The 17752-nt window shown below is 38.9% G+C and overlaps 1 protein-coding gene across 10 annotated transcripts in view; it reads right to left on the bottom strand.

Moving 5' to 3' along the window:
- Window positions 1–282: 282 nt before the first annotated feature.
- PROX1 (prospero homeobox 1) overlaps window positions 283–17752 on the bottom strand; it is a 118677-nt gene continuing 101207 nt past the window's right edge. For 8 of the 10 annotated variants that reach the window (XM_056568303.1, XM_056568300.1, XM_056568301.1 and 5 more), the window contains one exon: window positions 283–10877. In XM_056568303.1, the coding sequence (XP_056424278.1) occupies window positions 10692–10877 (186 nt within the window). In that variant the 3' untranslated portion in view covers window positions 283–10691. The remainder of the gene's footprint in view (window positions 10878–17752) is intronic. The other 2 variants (XM_056568307.1, XM_056568308.1) reach the window with 1 other exon arrangement.

The following is a 17752-nucleotide window of genomic DNA, read 5'->3' as shown; positions in this document are numbered from 1 at the left end:
TTAAACAACTTTAAAAGCCAATATGGACTAAAATGTATACCTGCTGCTCCGGCAAACTATTCATTCATCAGATGATTGTACTCAACCATCAATCTACTTCTATCTAATGTGTATGGCCACCTTAAATTACATTCACCTATTGAGAGGAGCTGATTGGCAACACAAACAAGAATGAACCTGAACAGAAGGCAAATAATTTTATAAAAATAATGAAAATTCGAAAAATATGTGATTTTCACATGCAAGAGGAATTACAATGGTATACTGGATTCCTTCTTTATTTATAAAAAAAAATTTCTTAGCAGCAGCCAGTAAAAGCATCTACTTAAAAAAATACCTTTACGCGACAGTCCAATACAGACATAAAAGTACATAAAGTTTGAAATAAATCTAAAGAACTGCAATGAGCTTGTAATTTATATTTTATTTTGCACAAGCTTGCATATATACTGCACATACATTCAGTTCAGAGAAGATGGAAGGCACACAAGGCAATTGAACTACTGAATTTTTTAAGTGGTACAAAGCGAAAAGGTTAAAGTCTGGAGAGTATACAAAAGCTTAAAACACACTCAATAAAATACCCTGCCCCCTCCCACCTGCACCATCACTACCATCAAATCACATCCTCGTCTGTATTTTATTTCATTAATTTTCGTAGCTGCCAAGCATGAAACTTGGAAATCAATTGTCTACCACAAAATGTTGTATCTTTTTTTTATTTTTATTATTATTGTTTTTTGTTTTGTGTATTTCTTCCTTGAAATGGAATGGGCATTTTATCATGTAGTAGTTTCATCAAATATCATTACAGTACATCCTTGGCAATACAAAAAATGTACACCTTCATCAAAATAAATTAGGATAAATTAAAACAATAAATTATGCAAAGTTTTCAGAACATTTGACAAAAAAAATCCACAAAAATTGCCTCTAACTAGAAAAGAACAAAAAGAAAAAAAATCATTCTTTTTTTTATAACTATGTTAAAATTATATGATTTTCATTACAAAAAAAAAACATAATAATGCTATATACAACATATTGCTAAATAATATAAAGGCAGTGTTTCATCACAATTTTATCATTATTTACACACACATAAAGACTCGGAATATTTTTTCATTTTGTAATCATCTTTCACTCATCTGAGTAATGCCAGTTTTTTTTTTACCAATACAAAACCGCGAGAGCAAGCGATTTATATTAAGATTCAGTGTAAAATACACAGTAGTTACAAACAATTATTATAGTTTTTTTTTTCCTTTTAGTTTTGGCTGAGATTTAAGAGACTCGGATGAAATGGCCATGTAGGCCTAGAAACAAAAATTTAAATAAAAATATATATTCCCACATTAGTATAACAGTATAACAATTGTTTACAGAAACTGAAGGGTTGAATTGAAAAAAATCTATTTTTTTACACCCCCTATATAGGCAGAGTTTATGTAACTAAGATAGAATATAAAAGAGATTGTGCTAAGTGCAATAAAACCAATTTATTCACATAATGCATTTTAGATTTTTTTTTTTGTAACAAGAAAAAAAAAATACCTACATCATCTTAAGATGTTAAATACACAGCGAAGAGCAGAAATAAAACAGAGCAATAGATACACAATGAATTCTATATACTGTCATGTAATATATTATACATTTAGCAAATAAATTTTTCATCCTGGACTTTCATACATAATGCCGTCCGAGTTTGGTAAAACTCAATTTATTTTTATTTTACAATGTTGCTGGTGAAAATCTATTTTTTTTCCCCTTTTTTTTTATTTTTTTATAGAAAGAAATGACTACTTCTATGTGTTTATTGAGCTTCATATTTGTCACAATGGCCCGTAGATCAGCCCTGTGTAGGCATCTTAGTCAGTACGAGCAGTTCTGCAACATATTTATGTATAAAAAACACTTTTACATATCATTATATATACACACACCTTGCTTTATGCATACTGAAAGATAGCGCAGCTTTTAAAATGTAAAAGGTAATTTTTTTTCCCAACAAAGCTGTTTTTTTTTTTTTATTCCTTAGCTTTTTTTTCTATAGAAATTCAATGTTTTATTTTTCATTTCTCTGTTGAACTACTTCATCAAATATATACAAGGTCTTATAAAAGCTACCCCCTCTGGATAAAGAAAAGTCTTACCTATACGGTATGCAACCACAAGTTATACTAGCAAAATATTCCACAAAACATAATATTCAGAGGCACAATTCTTGGGGGGAAAAAATCTTACACGAGAGAAGCCTACAATTTACGAGTTGGGGAAATATTAGGAATTATTAATTTAGAACCAATAAGAATAGTTTGTATAAGTACTATAAGAATACACATAAGAAATGTGACAAAGGAGGTTAAGACTAAGTCAATAAAATATATAAATGATAAGGCTTATTTAGATGCTAGAATAAAGATAAATTAAAGTTCATGATTAGTGAGCGGCTACAAAGAGTGTTTTACATTGTGAAGGACCCAACACATCCACATATTACATCAACAGCCTATTGAGTATTTAATGGGCACCATGTAATTCTTCATTTCCCCTGCGGAGGCACTGCAGGGAAACTGAACACTTGCTGCCAGATTCCCCCACCCATTACAGTTGATAATTGGAGGACCTTTATATGAAAAAGAGACTTCCAAAAGGGACAACCTTAAGGGTTGTAGAATATGTTCATGAATATAGAGCCCATGAAATTTTGCCATGCACTGGAATGCAACAGAAGCTCTCATGTGATGCTGCCCATAAAAGAGCATTAAGGCTTCTGCAAAATGCTGGGACAAGGCAAGAGCATTCACACCGCACTGCAGCCCTTGGACTAGCCATGCTGGTCAACTGGTACAATGGGTGAGTTGCATTGGGCAACACATAGTAGTCAAACAAAATTTGTTATCTCTGCCAAAAAAATGTCACATGCTGTATCTCTTCTATTGCATTCCAAAACTGATGAATCCCTAATTATTCCCTAGGAGAAACAATTCCCTTAAAAATAGGTGAACCCCTATAAAATGCTGTTCCTTCATGTTCATCAAGAACAAAAGTGACAAATCTCATTTCATGTTGCATTAACTATTGCTTTTTTTTAGGCTAGGATCTAAAAAAAAAATTCAAATTGTAAAGGTTGCTAAAAGTGCACCGAGAAAATTGTTTCAATTTTACTAATTTTCCTAAAAGTTTTCAAAAATTCTACTACCCCACCCCCCTTCCCCCTCAATCCCTTTTGTACAACACATAAAATATGCATAGGTAATTAACAGACAAAACGTATAGTGCTTATTGCAGCTGTTGATAATGGACATGTTTAGCAGGCTATGGGGACTTCCGAATGTCCAGTAACGGTGGGGACTACAGGTCCCTGAACGTCCTCCCAGTTGTGTACTGGGATCAGAGCCTCTTCAACAGCTGAAAAGGGCTCCATCTCTATCCAATGAGAAAACTGTAGGTCAATGTTCTCCAAGCTATGGCCACATCTAGACAGCCACAACCTGGAGACCATTGCTAAGCTGTGCAAGGCACAAGATTACTTGAAGTGAGATGGGACCTGGGTGTTCATTAAAATCTATATTTGCTGGTGCAGTTAAGTTTTTTAGGCACATCACTATATAATGACAAAAAAGAGAATATATAAATGTCACCATGTACAATGCAAGGATTAAAATAATTTGCAGTGACCGACAGCAGTCCTTGAGAAGGGTGTTTTATCTCCACGGATAACCCTTGTGCCCGGAGTCTTAATATCACATAACCATTCACCGCTTGATAAGTACACACATAGGCAAAACAGCCGTAATTCTGTTGTAAATCACCTTAGTTACTGAAAGGCCTAACTTATCAGAAGGGAGATTTATGACACACGAGCCTTCAAATATTAATCTATTCTTAGGCTGCAAGATGAGCACCATGGAAAAATCTTCTGAAGAGAAGCTTTTACACTGAGGACAAACCGGGTGGATATTTACTAATATCATGGATGTGCAAGCAGAAAATGTGCTGAAACCAGAGCAACCATTGTTACTATCTGTTGGTCACTGAGGCTGGAGCCACGTGATGTCCACCATCGAGAGCGGCACAATACTATTAGTTTATTAAAGTAATAAGTAACCCAAATAATCTGACCTGATCCTAAAATGTTATGCCATGTTTTTAAATGTACAACTCCAAATCCCCTGCTAAGATATCAATCTAATAAATTCTGTGCTTGCAGTCACCACTAGATGGAGTTTATCGAATACCCTGAAGACAATACACAGTTAGCTTCAGTTCTAGTAGTGGCTGTAGGCAGTCTGTATGTTATCTCGTAAACCTATGCAGAGGATTTGAAGCTGTGTTTATAGGGGTGACTGCCATGAAGATGGTGGTAAAAGGTGGAGAATAGTGGGTATCCAAATCTAGGACTGCAAATAGTTTTGCATTGAGTTCGGCAGCCTAAAGTTATCCCTCTGTCTTATTGCACCAAAAAAGTAGATTAAGCTGTTGGCTTAGAGCTATATCTCCAAATGCCCACCATATATATCCTTGCTCGATCTTGGTCAAATGTACGTGTGTTCCGAATGTAGAGATAGGGGAAACTGCTGCCAAACTCCTTTGGTGGTGGATTGGGTATTTGAAAACCAACACACTCAACCGCTAGGCCGCCGTACACATCAGATGGTCGGCCTGTCCCACTGAAATCTGCAGCTGGTGCAAAACTCCCATGGTGTAGTTTTGCAACAACTGGAGAGCCATTGGTTGGGGAGAACTCTTCTAGAGGAATGAGGCTAAGGGTCTATTCACACAGCAGAATTTCTGCTTTTGGAAATCTGCATGCAGAACTCCACCTCAAATTAAAGCCCATAGACTTCTATGGGATTCCGCACTTCCATTCACACTTCTGAATTTCCACTTGCGGAATTCCGCTAATGGAACTCCCTCAAGCGGAAATTCCGAAGTGTGAATGGGAGTGCGGAATCCCATAGAAGTCTATAGGCTTTTATTTGAGGTGAAATTCTGCAAGCGGAAATTCTGCTATGTGAATGGACCTTTACTGTGCTTTTTGTACAATGCTATTTGCTTCTACTACGAACAAACTCCCTAAAGGTTTAGCACCTTGCACCCAGTGCTCTACATGTATACCAAAATACACTGTGCTTTTCAGTTGTCATCAGGCAAATTCTCATAACAATCAACAGGCAGCATGTACTCATTCAAAGCAATGAAAATAAAACTCAGCTAAAAGTCACCCAAATGCAGGCCAAGGCAGGTAATTGAACATAAGAAGACTATGTAGAGAAATCCAGATCAACAGAACCAAAGTTTACTATCTATGCAAACTGACAACATGCAAGATGAAACATATAGGGGAGCTGCACTATACTATTCCTGCAGTATGACTATATGTGTGCTTCAGGGGAACGACTGCAGAGTGCACTGACCCTCACCTCCTATGTCACAGGAGCAGTCAACACATGAACTGTGCCACCTTAGCTGCATCTACTATGTTGTACTTACTCCATTAACTCTGCCACTACTTGTACATTATAATGACAGGGCATCATTGTCCTCCTAAATCTGAAGTCAGCTGATTCTTTTTTTTTTTTTTAATGCTGACAATTACGTTGATGCAATTTCATCTAGCAGCAGAATCTGCGGTGAATGAAGTGAAATTGTAGATATCAGGTTAGCAATGTAGTCAAACAGATTTTCACGCTTGAAAGTCAAAACAAGAAAACTGAAAACATTACGTTAAATATCCGTCATCAACACACAAGCAGCTATTTTGTGGGTGGACCGGTGGTTTATGAGTACGCCGGTCTCTCAATTCATGGATGAACTACTGTGGTCTTGGAGGGGACATTAACCTGTCACTTCCCCGGGAATTTAGTGATATGACTAAGGCAGGAAGATATAGTGATTCCAGTCAACCATCCGACTACAGTTACATTAATGCTAGATTTGCTTCCTCAGTACAGCAATGATGTGCAACTTGAGGCTCTCTAGCTGTTGGAGGACTAAAACTCCCAGAATGGGAACATACTGGAGGTTGTAGTCTTCCAACAAATGAAGAGTTACAGATTGCAAAATACTACGGGAGAGATACAAAATCTATCTGCACAATTATTTTAAAGTGCTTTAAAAATATTACAATTTACCACTATCCTACAGTTTTAGAAGAATCTGCTGTCTGATTCTGGGTCTTTTAGACATTTTTCATACAAACTATTTATATAGACTAATCTTTTTGAAACTAAAAATCCAGATTTAATTACATTTATGATTCTACAAATAAAGCTAAAGGAAAATGGGAGAATTCATATAGAAAATCTATGACCACTGTAGTAAGACCCTTTCTGAAGTCTAGGCCAGTAAGTAAGATGCAGACACAATTGGAGAGGCCAATGGTTTCATACAATCTAAGGTTCAATTATAATATCTGTGTTTTGGCCACAAGACTTGGTTTTACTGAACAAAACTTGTGGTATTACAGCTGTAATACAGGAGTTAAAGGGGTCTTTTTAAACAAATCAAATGTTGCTGGGGCCAGGTTAAAAATAGGAAAAAAATTATACTTACCTACCCCCATATCCCCCGTTTAGTCCTCTGATCTCCTGTCTTCTTCATGCTTTTGAGATGAGCACTCAGTGCAGGACCTGTCAGCTCCCTCAACCTCTGGCCAAGATGGGGGCAGTGAGAATGTCCTGTTCAGAGCGCAAGGAGGTAGAAGACCGAAACATTGGGGGACCAGAAGGAGCTAAACGGGAGCTGTGGGAGAAAAAGTGGAGGGTAGGTAGCATAGGTTTTTTTTTCTATTTAAACCTGGCCCCAGCAACATATAAATTTTTTTCTTTAATTCTGGAATATGAAGCTGCCTGTTTCCCAAATTCTGAGTTGCATCCTAGCAATCTGAAAGATGGCAAATATGCCCTGCTACCAGTCACTACAAGTGTTGGTTGAGTGGCTGGCATTGGCATTCATACCTTATAAGCAATGCAAAGGTTGCTACACCATACTGAGACCTTAGGATCAACTGGAAAAACCCCAGTGAAGTTTGGGAACTGCTGTTAGAGAATGCCCATAGCAAATAGTTACGATCAATACTGACAACAACATTTACATTACAGATAACAATACCTGACTCAAGGGTATAACTATAATGGGTGTAGAAGCTGAGACAGTGGGGTCTCTAAAGGTCTCTCTGTCCTGGATGAGGTGACCATTACTACATATGAACCATAATAGTTGGGGGAACAATAAAAGATTTAGCACTAAGGCCCAGAACACTGGATATTTGTAATCTATACTTAAATTATGACAGATTAACGGGGCCCAAACATGTCCTCAAGGGATGTTTTTGATTTTTCTATTAACAGTAACTTTTATTACAACTCAATGTCAAAATCAATTTACACTGCTCAAAAAAATAAAGGGAACACTAAGATAACACATCCCAGATCGGAATGAATGAACTAATTGTATGAAATACTTTCGTCTTTACATAGTTGAATGTGCTGACAAAAAAATCACACAAAATATATCAATGGAAATCAAATTTATCAACCCATGGAGGTCTGGAAAACCGCACTGCAGGCTGATCCAACTTTATGTAATGTCCTTAAAACAAGTCACAATAAGGCTCAGTAGTGTGTGTGGTCTCTACGTGCCCGTATGACCTCCCTACAACGCCATGGGTGCCATCCTGGATGAGCTACACTACAGGAGCCCCTTTGACTAGAGTGAAAGCACCGCCAGCATTCATAAGTGACCAAAACATCAGCCAGGAAGCATAGTAACTGAGAAGCGGTCTGTGGTCACCACCTGCAGAAACACTCCTTTATTGGGGGTGTCTTACTAATTGTCTATAATTTCCACCTGTTGTCTGTTCCATTTGCACAACAGCATGTGAAATTGATTGTCAATCAGTGTTCTTCCTGAGTGGACAGTGTGATTTCACAGAAGTGTCAGTGACTTGGAGTTACATTGTGTTGTTTATGTGTTCCCTTTATTTTTTTCAGCAGGGTATTTATTAGGCATGTACAATATAAAAAAATATATATACCAAGTGCGATCAATAGGGAATGTATAAAGCCTCTGAAATCTGTGGTGGGAGGCCTTGCTGAACTGGTTAATTATTACACCAAAGTCCAAAGTGTTAAAGGACATGACCTAATAAGTGCCAAAAACAGGGCCACTGGAGAACAGTCTTGTGCAAGGACATCTTCTACAGTTCTGAGCAGATAAGCAGCTTGACACATACTGACTAAACCAATATAGGTTCATAAGTCATGTTTCCTTCAATGTCACTTTCTGTCCAAAAACAGAAGTTCAGTTTCATAGTAATTTTTTGTTTGTTTCCATCTTAAAGATATAACAGTGACTTAATCCATAAAACTGAGTCCTATCATGGTACTTATACTTCACTTATACTAACACTTCTAAAACAACAATGTAGAACTTCCTTTGCAGTCTATATGGAAAGTTTTTAGTAGACCTTCGTGTTACTTACAGAATGTTCTGCTGCTGTGCTTACTGAGAGTTAAAGGGGTTGAAGACTCTTTAGACTCTTCTACTCTAAAAAGAAAATATTTTTTTAGATTTGGACTTGTCAGACTCATCTGATCATAGAAGGGAACCTCAAGATCAGCTGTTTCTCTGCACCAACAAGCCACAAGTGGCCCATTGAAACGGGTATGAAGAAGAATTCCCAGGATGTGGGGCTTTCTCCAACAAACTCAGCAAGACCTATAAAAAGCTGTTCAACCCTTCAAACGTATTACTACACCAGCCATTCACAATGGGGGAGATTTATTAAAACCTGTCCAGAGGAAAAAAATTTGAAAAGGTCTGTGAAAAATGAAAGAAACGATCTGATTGGTTACTATGGGCAACTCAGCAATTTTTCCTCTGGACAGGTTTTGATAAATCTCCCCCAAAGTCTTTTGTGTCGGAATGACAGCTGAGCTATCTAAAGTATTTATCTACTTAAGTTAAACAGAATATGGGGGGAAAAAGAGCTAAAAATGAACCTGACAGTCAAAAACAGCAAAGGCAGCCAGTTCAGAAGTAATTTAACATGAGGTAAATTATCTGTCCCTTATGTATGAACTTTCAGGGGATTCAGTAGCAAATGACTAGAGATTACTCTAAATAAACATATTAGAATGTGCAGCTTTTTTTTGCCACGTGTCAAAAAAATCAGTTTATGTTTCAGGTAAAATACTTGTGATTAAATGGAAAAAATCTCACATATTTTTAACCCCCCAAATCCTATAGGGGATAGCAGCATAAAATTATTTTTCTTTAGTTTCCAGTGCTGACTACAATTTCACGTAGTTCACAGTGCTCTGACTCCATGGCCCTGAAAGGGGTTTTTGCTTAACTTTTTGTGCAGTAGTCATTTCGGTGCTTGAGCAGCCATTTGCCCAACCATTATATGAGATTGGTTGATGCAAAAAAGACACAGCTGAGCGGGCACTAAATATTCCTATCTGAGAGAGAGACATAATAAGTGCATTTCAGGGATGTACATAGAGGTGATGAGGCGTAGTAGAAATAAAATAAAAAATTGGGCCTCTCTCTAAGGCCTGTGGAAGGGGGGGAGCTATGCTACATTGATTCCACCCATGTGGATGGGGTGAACCTGAGCAGGAACGCCTCCCCATAGCAGGTGCCTATATGGTACATACACCCTTGATAGTCCACAGAACCCAGATAAGCAGTAGCTATAAGATTATGACAATGTGTAATATCCCAAGTATTTAACCCGTGAACTGAAGACACACTGAAAACAAATGAAGAACGCAAAGCGTCCGGCATTGTGACACCTACTGTGCTGAAATAGGACATTTGTGCCATAAAGTGAGTTCCCTGTTAGCCTTAACAGTTAGTAGCCCCCTTCAATATACAAGATGGAGGCACCGACCTTCCAGTATACAGAATGGCAGATTGCCTGCCGACATACTTGCTCAAGTATCAGAAGAACAGTAACCATTCTTATATGTGCCATATGTTATTTCTTTGAAATCTACTCCTACATCGCCCGAGTAATAATCCTCCATGAGATAAACTAGATAGGATTGAGCTCCTTCCGTTTTACAGTAGCAGGAAAATGACTCGGCAATGTTTTACAATAAGTTAAAGTGTAACAGCATCATCTGCACACAGTAGATGACAGCCATGTTTTTAGCTAACCCTATCAATTCTTGGAAACTTACCAGTGGGTAACAATTTTTAGGTGGTAACATACAGGATGGCTGCATCCGCTAGTGTGCTGATGATCAATATACAGTTTAACATGACCTTAAATATAAATACACTTTACTAACTAGCTGTTCTTAAAAAAAAGCAGATTATAAATCCACAGAATGACAAAAGTAACAGTAAGTACGTAGACTTTTCTTAAATGCCCTAATATACTATATATACACGGCAGACTCATCATCCTTATTGTGCTCGGTCATAAGTACAGGGAGCTCAATAAAACATTTAGTAAAGGGTGATAGATCGTAGCTAATCAAGTTATCATTAAAAAGGGAGGATATAAATAAAATACATTACAGAATGTCTATGCATGTGTATGTCATGTATACACATGGATATACAGTTGCAATCATCACACTTACGCACAAACTTGAGGGGGAGCAGAGGAAAAGGGTGGGGGGCAAAAAAAAGTCAGTTTTGTACATTCAGAACCAGCAGTGGAATCATCACTCGTGAAGAAGTTCTTGTAGGCAGTTTGGGGAACGAAAGATTTCAGGGACTTCACTGTCCAACTTGCAGATAACCTTGTATATGGCCTTCTTCCAGGAAGGATCAACATCTTTGCCTGCTATAATGGCATTGAAAAACTCTCGTAATGTGATCTGCGCCACTTCCAGGAATCTCTCCGGAACCTGCTGATACAAGGAGACAATGGTATTAATAAAGTTTTCAGTTTCTAGTCCTTTGATTCTTCAAAGAGGAGTGAGACAGTTCTTCCTAGCGAGGAGAGGGCTTACCAGGCACCTGTACATTCTAATTCTGGCAGACATCTATTGTCATCTGCATTTAAAGGCGGCTATTTATAGAAGGACTTATAATGACAAATGTTCATCTTTGGAAAAAGAATAGGAAAGAAAGCTAAGCTTGTGAAGACCGGAGATCTCCATAAGATTTCTCTCGCAGTGTGTAATGCCAAGATGGCTGCATGAGGTCGTCTGACATATATATAGGACATTTTGCCAGGATCATACACTACAGTGAGACAATAAAGCACTAATCTAAGGCAACCAGTTCTGCTTATATGAGTGATACATACTCAGGACAATTTATAAAGAGGGCAAAACGGGAAACTCCCTAAGATCCAGGTGTGCTTCCTCCCACACATGCTTAAAGGGGTACTCCAGGGGGAAAAACTGTTTTTAAATCAACTGGTGCCATAAAGGTAGACAGATTTGTAAATTACTTACTATTTCAAAATCTTAATCCTTTTAGTACTTATCAGCTGCTGTATGCTCTAGAGGAAGTTGTGTAATTCTCTCTGCTATCAAGGTGAAAACCTTTTTTCTTTTAAATCAACTGGTGGCAGAAAGTTAAACAGATTTGTAAATTACTTCTATTAAAAAATCTTAATCCTTCCAATAATTATCAGCTGCCAAAGTTGAGTTGTTCTTTTCTGTCTGGCAACAGTGCTCTCTGCTGACATCTCTACTTGTCTCAGGAACTGCACAGAGTAGAAGAGGTTTGCTGTGGGGATTTGCTTCTACCCTGGACAGCTCCCGAGACAAGTGCCATCAGAGAGCACTTAGACAGAAAAGAACAACTCAACTTCAGCAGCTCATAAGTACTGAAAGGATTAATATTTTTTAATAGAAGTAACTTACAAATCTGTTTAACTTTCTGGAGCCAGTTGATATATGAAAAAAAGTTTTTTTCATGGATAACCCCTTTAAGTGCACTTTTGATCAGGGGGGGGGGGGGAGGGGGGGGGGTGCATTTACATAGCCCATTCTCTCCTGGCTCTGTGTTATAGACCCTATTAGTGAATTTTGGGTTAAAACTGAACACTAATGAGAGATTCCCTTTTAGATTAAAGGAGAAATCCGGCAAAAATAAACTTATCCTCTATCCATAGGATAGGGAATAAGTAGCTGAGCGTGGGGGGTCTGAGCGCTGGGATCCCCTGCAATCATCAGGACAGGACCTGGCACATACTCTGCTCATTTCTGTGAGAGCGAAGAAAAGACCCGAGTACAGCACTCGGGCATCAAAGGCACTCTCATAGAAATGAATGGAGGGCCTACTATCTACCAGTAGATGACACGCGCTCCTCACTGAGAGAGACGGGGTCCCGTCCTGGATAGGGGATAAGTTTACTTTCACCGGAGGCTAAGAAAGACTTTATCTGCTTAATTTCAAGGCACCCTTCTAACAAGTAGCCAATCCCAAGCAGAGAACCCCTTTAAAGCAATGAATTCCTTCACTGCAACTGGGGCTCTAAATCTGGTGGGGGTGAAGGCCACAGAGAGCTTAATAAAATCAAGAGATACACTTAGAAATCATTGGGCATCCTCTATTACATTTTCTCAGGAAGTCTACAGGGGAGGTGCTATAGGAATATACTACGGTTCCTCAGCAGATAACAGCTGACTTGGAGCAGTATTTTTCAAATATGTGACTTGCACATATTTTTCTTGCCTATTTCCAAAAATTAGGACAAATTGTAATCCTCCAGCTGTTGCAAAAACTGTTTTGCAATTTGGAGACCACTGCTCTACAGTATCTACCTTTGATAAGAGTTATGACAGTCAGATACAAAACTCTTGCCTGCAGTTATAAGCCATGTTTGTTAAACTGTATGGAGAAATGCATTACACTCTATTTATTAACCTGCGCCAAAACTTCTTTTTTTTTTTTTTTTAACTATATAAACTATTTATTCAAAATGTGGGCACGGTTTTCTGTTTATTTTTTTTTTTTTTTTTACAATAATGTATTACATTTTTACCCTATTTTTCGTGTCCTCTTTCACCTGTGATTTTTCTCTTCTAAGAAAGAGAGGTTAAAGGGGATATCAGGAAAAGAAAAACATGATTGCTTTCTTGAAAAAACAGCACCACACCTATTCTCAGGTTGTGTGTGGTATTACAACTCGGCTCCAGTCACTTTATCGGAACTTGGCTGCAATATCAAACACAACCTGAGGACAGGAGTGGCCTTTTTTTGGGGATTAGTTTTGAATTAGTGATAAATGAGGGCTACATTTTTTTATCTTTTTCCTAAATTTGTATCTGGAGCAATCTGGATAGTGTGCCAACATTTTAATGTTGAGGAAGAGAGATTTACAGTAGAAACATCACATACTACGTAGCTCTATCGATGTAAAATATAATTTTGTATGAAATAAAAAAGGTTTACAATCTTTGTCTATAGTACAAACCGCTCTTTAAATTCACTACCTATGGGCGTAATATGTTCTCTGTTCTGCACTGCGGGTGTTTGACAGAAAACTCTGCCCAGTCTTTTATGCACTGATCCAATAGTTTAGCAAGTATACTTGCTACCGGGAGAGTTCTTGGCTATTATATCTAAATATTTAACATCTAGGCCCTGCTTACAGACAATTGGTAGCGTAAGTCTGGGGGATTAGGCCTCTGAAAACAAGTGACAATAAAACGAAAGGCTCCTGAGTGAAGGAATAAGGATTATGTGGCCACTTAAACTCTGTTCTGCCATTTAGCAAAATTGTATGCCCTTCAATTCATCGACAACACGCAGATGTGGCATAGCTGAGGTTGTCATTTGGCGCAGGTCACCGACAGTATTAGGGCCAGATATAGATCTGTTGAGGCCTCTAGGCAAAACATGTGTGTGCTAGTTTGAAGGAGGGAGTAATGATACTGTAATATAGTCTACCCCGAGGTCTAATAACTGCACCATACAGTGCCTGAATGGCAGTTCGGTAATGTGCCCAAGTAATACTACAGCCGGTACAACGCTACAAGCTCGAAGTAAGATGGCAGACAGTAAGCTTATAGGAGCTGCAAGAGGTGGATATAAGGAAATTCAGGCATGTAAACAGTGGAGGCCCTGGGGCAATTGTTCTTTTGGCTATGCTGTTATTCAACCCTGGTCAGGGGAGATAAGCTAGTCATGCATATTAGATAAGTGTAGGCTAAACCTGCTTATTTTATCGGGACTGTCTGACCATCTAATGTGTATGGAGGCCTTCCAACTTCCCCCTGATGGCACATATGACAAAATAGAAGGTTCAGGAAAGTGTGAGTTCTCAAGGAGATAGGCCAACACGAGAGAAGTCTGGTAGTGAGTCTCTCCCTTCTGCCAACATGCACTTACGGACAAACATTTATATGTATATAAGGTTCATGCAATATAGCTGTCAGCCATATCTTCAGAGAGGTTCACACCGCGATTTCTGCCTCCGGCACAGATACATCGGGAAACGTCAAAATTACAAGCCGATGTATCCATGCTCAGACAGGCACAGGCCCCATTCATTTCAATGGATTGAGCATAGACAGCTAGTGACTACATTTGGGTCATTTTCCGAATGTATCCAAGTTTTGTTTTAGACTGAAAAGTTCAGCAAACCACACTTTTCAGTCCGAGCCAAAACTTGCACATGCTTGGAAAATAACCTGAATGTAGTCAATAGCTGACTACGCCTGAGCCATTTAAGTGAACGGGGCCCTTGCTTGACTGAGCAATTTTGAACGTTTCCCAATATCCGTGCCTCAGAGAAGTGTTGTGAATGAAGACTTATGTGAATAACTAGCTTTAGACTCTTGCAGGAGGTGAAGAATAGGAGTATTATCTGACATTTACTTCGGACGGAAGCCTCAGATGTATACCACTTTATAGGCATACAGTAGTATATGTCACTTCTTGACTCTTTTTTTTACTGTGCCCCTCTCTATAAGAAAGGATGGCTAAGTTTTCCTATCCACAAAGTGTAAAAGAAAAGATATATTGAATGCAAATGGGACACTGTTTTGGCATAAGCTAGGTGCACAAAGACCTGTGGATAGGTTTGGTGTGTGCTACTATTGGTACTACTTTTGCCATGTAGTATAAAGAAGATGTAAACAGAGCCTTACATAGGACTGAAAGTAAACGTACCGCATACGTTACCCTGATACATAAACAACACAGCCCCCATGTTGACCTCTGCTACATTGTTAAAAAGGAAAACCAGCAGACTGTGACCAAGACTTATGATAAAACTAGTTTCCGATTACACTTTCCATAACTTGGTGCACAACAATGAGGACATCCATCCCAATTGTCTCAGGAGGCTTCTGGTTACTTTGTAACTTCCCTTCTATAAGGACCACAACTTTTTTCTCTGGTTTTGAAGAACACCACACCACCTGCATGATGACCCTCGGTCACAAGACGGTTTATTTTTCATGGTAGACTTTGCATTATTTCAATCATGCTGCACAAGATTCTCCTCTCTCCTCCTCCTTCTCAGTTGCTTTACCTTCAAGGCTGATTTGTTTTATTAAACTGACTGTCCCCAGCATCTGCAGCCTATAATAAAAGCCTGACATAGCAGCCTGCCTGCCTTCTGTGTCCTGCAGATACACATCATAAGTGTCAGGACATACCAAGGTTAGCGGTCACTGGAACGTGTGCACTGCCCCAGCCTTGCCAAGCTCTCTTGGCAGCTGAATGAATGTCAGAGAGAATAGACGGGGAATTACAAAGGTTAAACGGAAGACAGCCTCTCCTATTTTCTGAAGAAGCACCAGATCGTTGTGAACACTTGTAAAATAAACGCTGGCTTGTTTGCAGTCAGCCCCTCGCACTTTGCTATGATCAAATAACATGGCCATTGTCTGACTGGACTTAACATCTTATCTTTTAGATCAACCAACTCCATGGAAGGCAGTGGCTGTGGACCAGTTTCCAACATGGAGAGAGCTTTAACCCTTAGTTACTGGCCAGCAGGTGATTAAGGATGCTGTAACTCTGTGCAAATCTAGCACCAAACTGCAATGTGACATCTACTGTGCAACATCACATAAGAGGGCAATTTGGGCATTACCCTAGAATATACTGTGGTAGAGGGTGTGAGATTCAGGGGCAGATGGCTTGTATTTGTGACGCCAGGGTGTGGTTTATCCTCAATACCACCCGAATGGGGGCAATAATGCACCCATGCATGGGGGCAATAATGACTCCGATGCCAAGTTACGGACAACGGTAGCTTTACTGAGTGACAGATGGCACAGTCTATACAGTGTAGCCAGGCCCACGGAGGTGACCAGTGACTTCAGAGACCTTAAGGGCTTGCTGGGACTTGTAGTGGTTTTGGACAATTTAGTGCAGGCCACGTTGACTTGACAGTAGATGACAGTGACTGACTTGACTGGAGACAGACTAAGCTGTGACTTTAGTTACTTGTACACTTGTAGATTGTGGCTGCAGACTTGACTTGAGGCTCCTATGACTCCAGACTCTTAGGCTCGACTGCACCTCAGGAAGTAAGACAGAGAAGAGACTTCTCCCAGGACTTTTATGGGGGAGACTCTGGTGGGGTCCCATTGGTCACCTTTAAGTCACCTGGTCACTGATACCTCCTGGGTAACAATCACATGACAACTCACATGACAACTGATGATCACATGTTAACCTTTCTTAAAGATACAACATTCTTATATACATAACATAGGGGATAATATACAATTACAGTAGAACAGATGCAGGGGGGCCCAGGGAACACTGCAGGGAGGCTGCCTGACAGGACAGCAAGGGTACGGGGTAACAACTCCTGTACTGGGCCACCACAATACAATGTAGATACAGAAATTGTCTTTTTTAGAAAAGATTTGACTGTAAGGGTAAGTTCACACTGCGGAATCTCGGCTCGCAGAATTCTGTGAACGGAGCATACTGTGCAGCACTGCGCCGTCACCATTAACGGCTATGCAGTGCTTGTGGACTTCTGCCTAAAAAATGAACATCTATCTATCTATCTCATATCTATCTATCTCATATATATCTATCTATCTATCTATCTCATATCTATCTATCCACACCAAAACATCATCTAACCTCTAACTGCCTATTATCTATCTCATATCTATTTATCAATCAATCTTATTATCTATCTATCTATCTATCTATCTATCTTATATCTATCTATCTCATATCTATCTATCTATCTATCTCATATCTATCTATCTATCTATCTATCTCATATCTATCAATATATCTATCCATCCAATACCTATCTACTTCAAACATTCTTCTACCTTCTATTATCTATATATCTACCTCAAAACTTCCCCTAAATTCTATCTATCCATCCCATATCTGCATTATTAAAAAATGTATTGCTCCATTGGGAACAGCTGGAATATTAAGGATGTATTCCCTCTCCGGATAAATGTTGACTTATTGGTTTCTTTACTATAAAAGGACAATACAATGCTGACAGTAAGGAGAAGACAATGTCAAGGAGAAAAGGGTATTGGTATTTTGGATACTCTTGACTGCTCAAGTTATTCTTGTCACAAATCCTTTTGTCTGCATCTGCTGACTGCTTGCCTGTAGCCAGCAGCATACTTTAACTGTTTTGTCACCTCCTAACATCACATGCATCAGCTGTCGTGCTTTTGTTACGGGTATTGTAGAACTAATCCACTGAGGCTGTTCTCCTGTGCAGTAAATAAAACACAAACTGCTTCTCAGACAATTCTACATGAATATTTCAGATGGGTTTTACAATCATGAAACGCAAAAAAAAAAAAAGAAACTGAAA

This window comes from Hyla sarda, chromosome 3 (assembly GCF_029499605.1).
Source record: "Hyla sarda isolate aHylSar1 chromosome 3, aHylSar1.hap1, whole genome shotgun sequence".
Lineage (NCBI taxonomy): Eukaryota > Metazoa > Chordata > Amphibia > Anura > Hylidae > Hyla > Hyla sarda.
The sequence above is the reverse complement of the archived record's forward strand: the minus strand, read 5'-3'. Positions and strand labels throughout refer to the sequence as shown.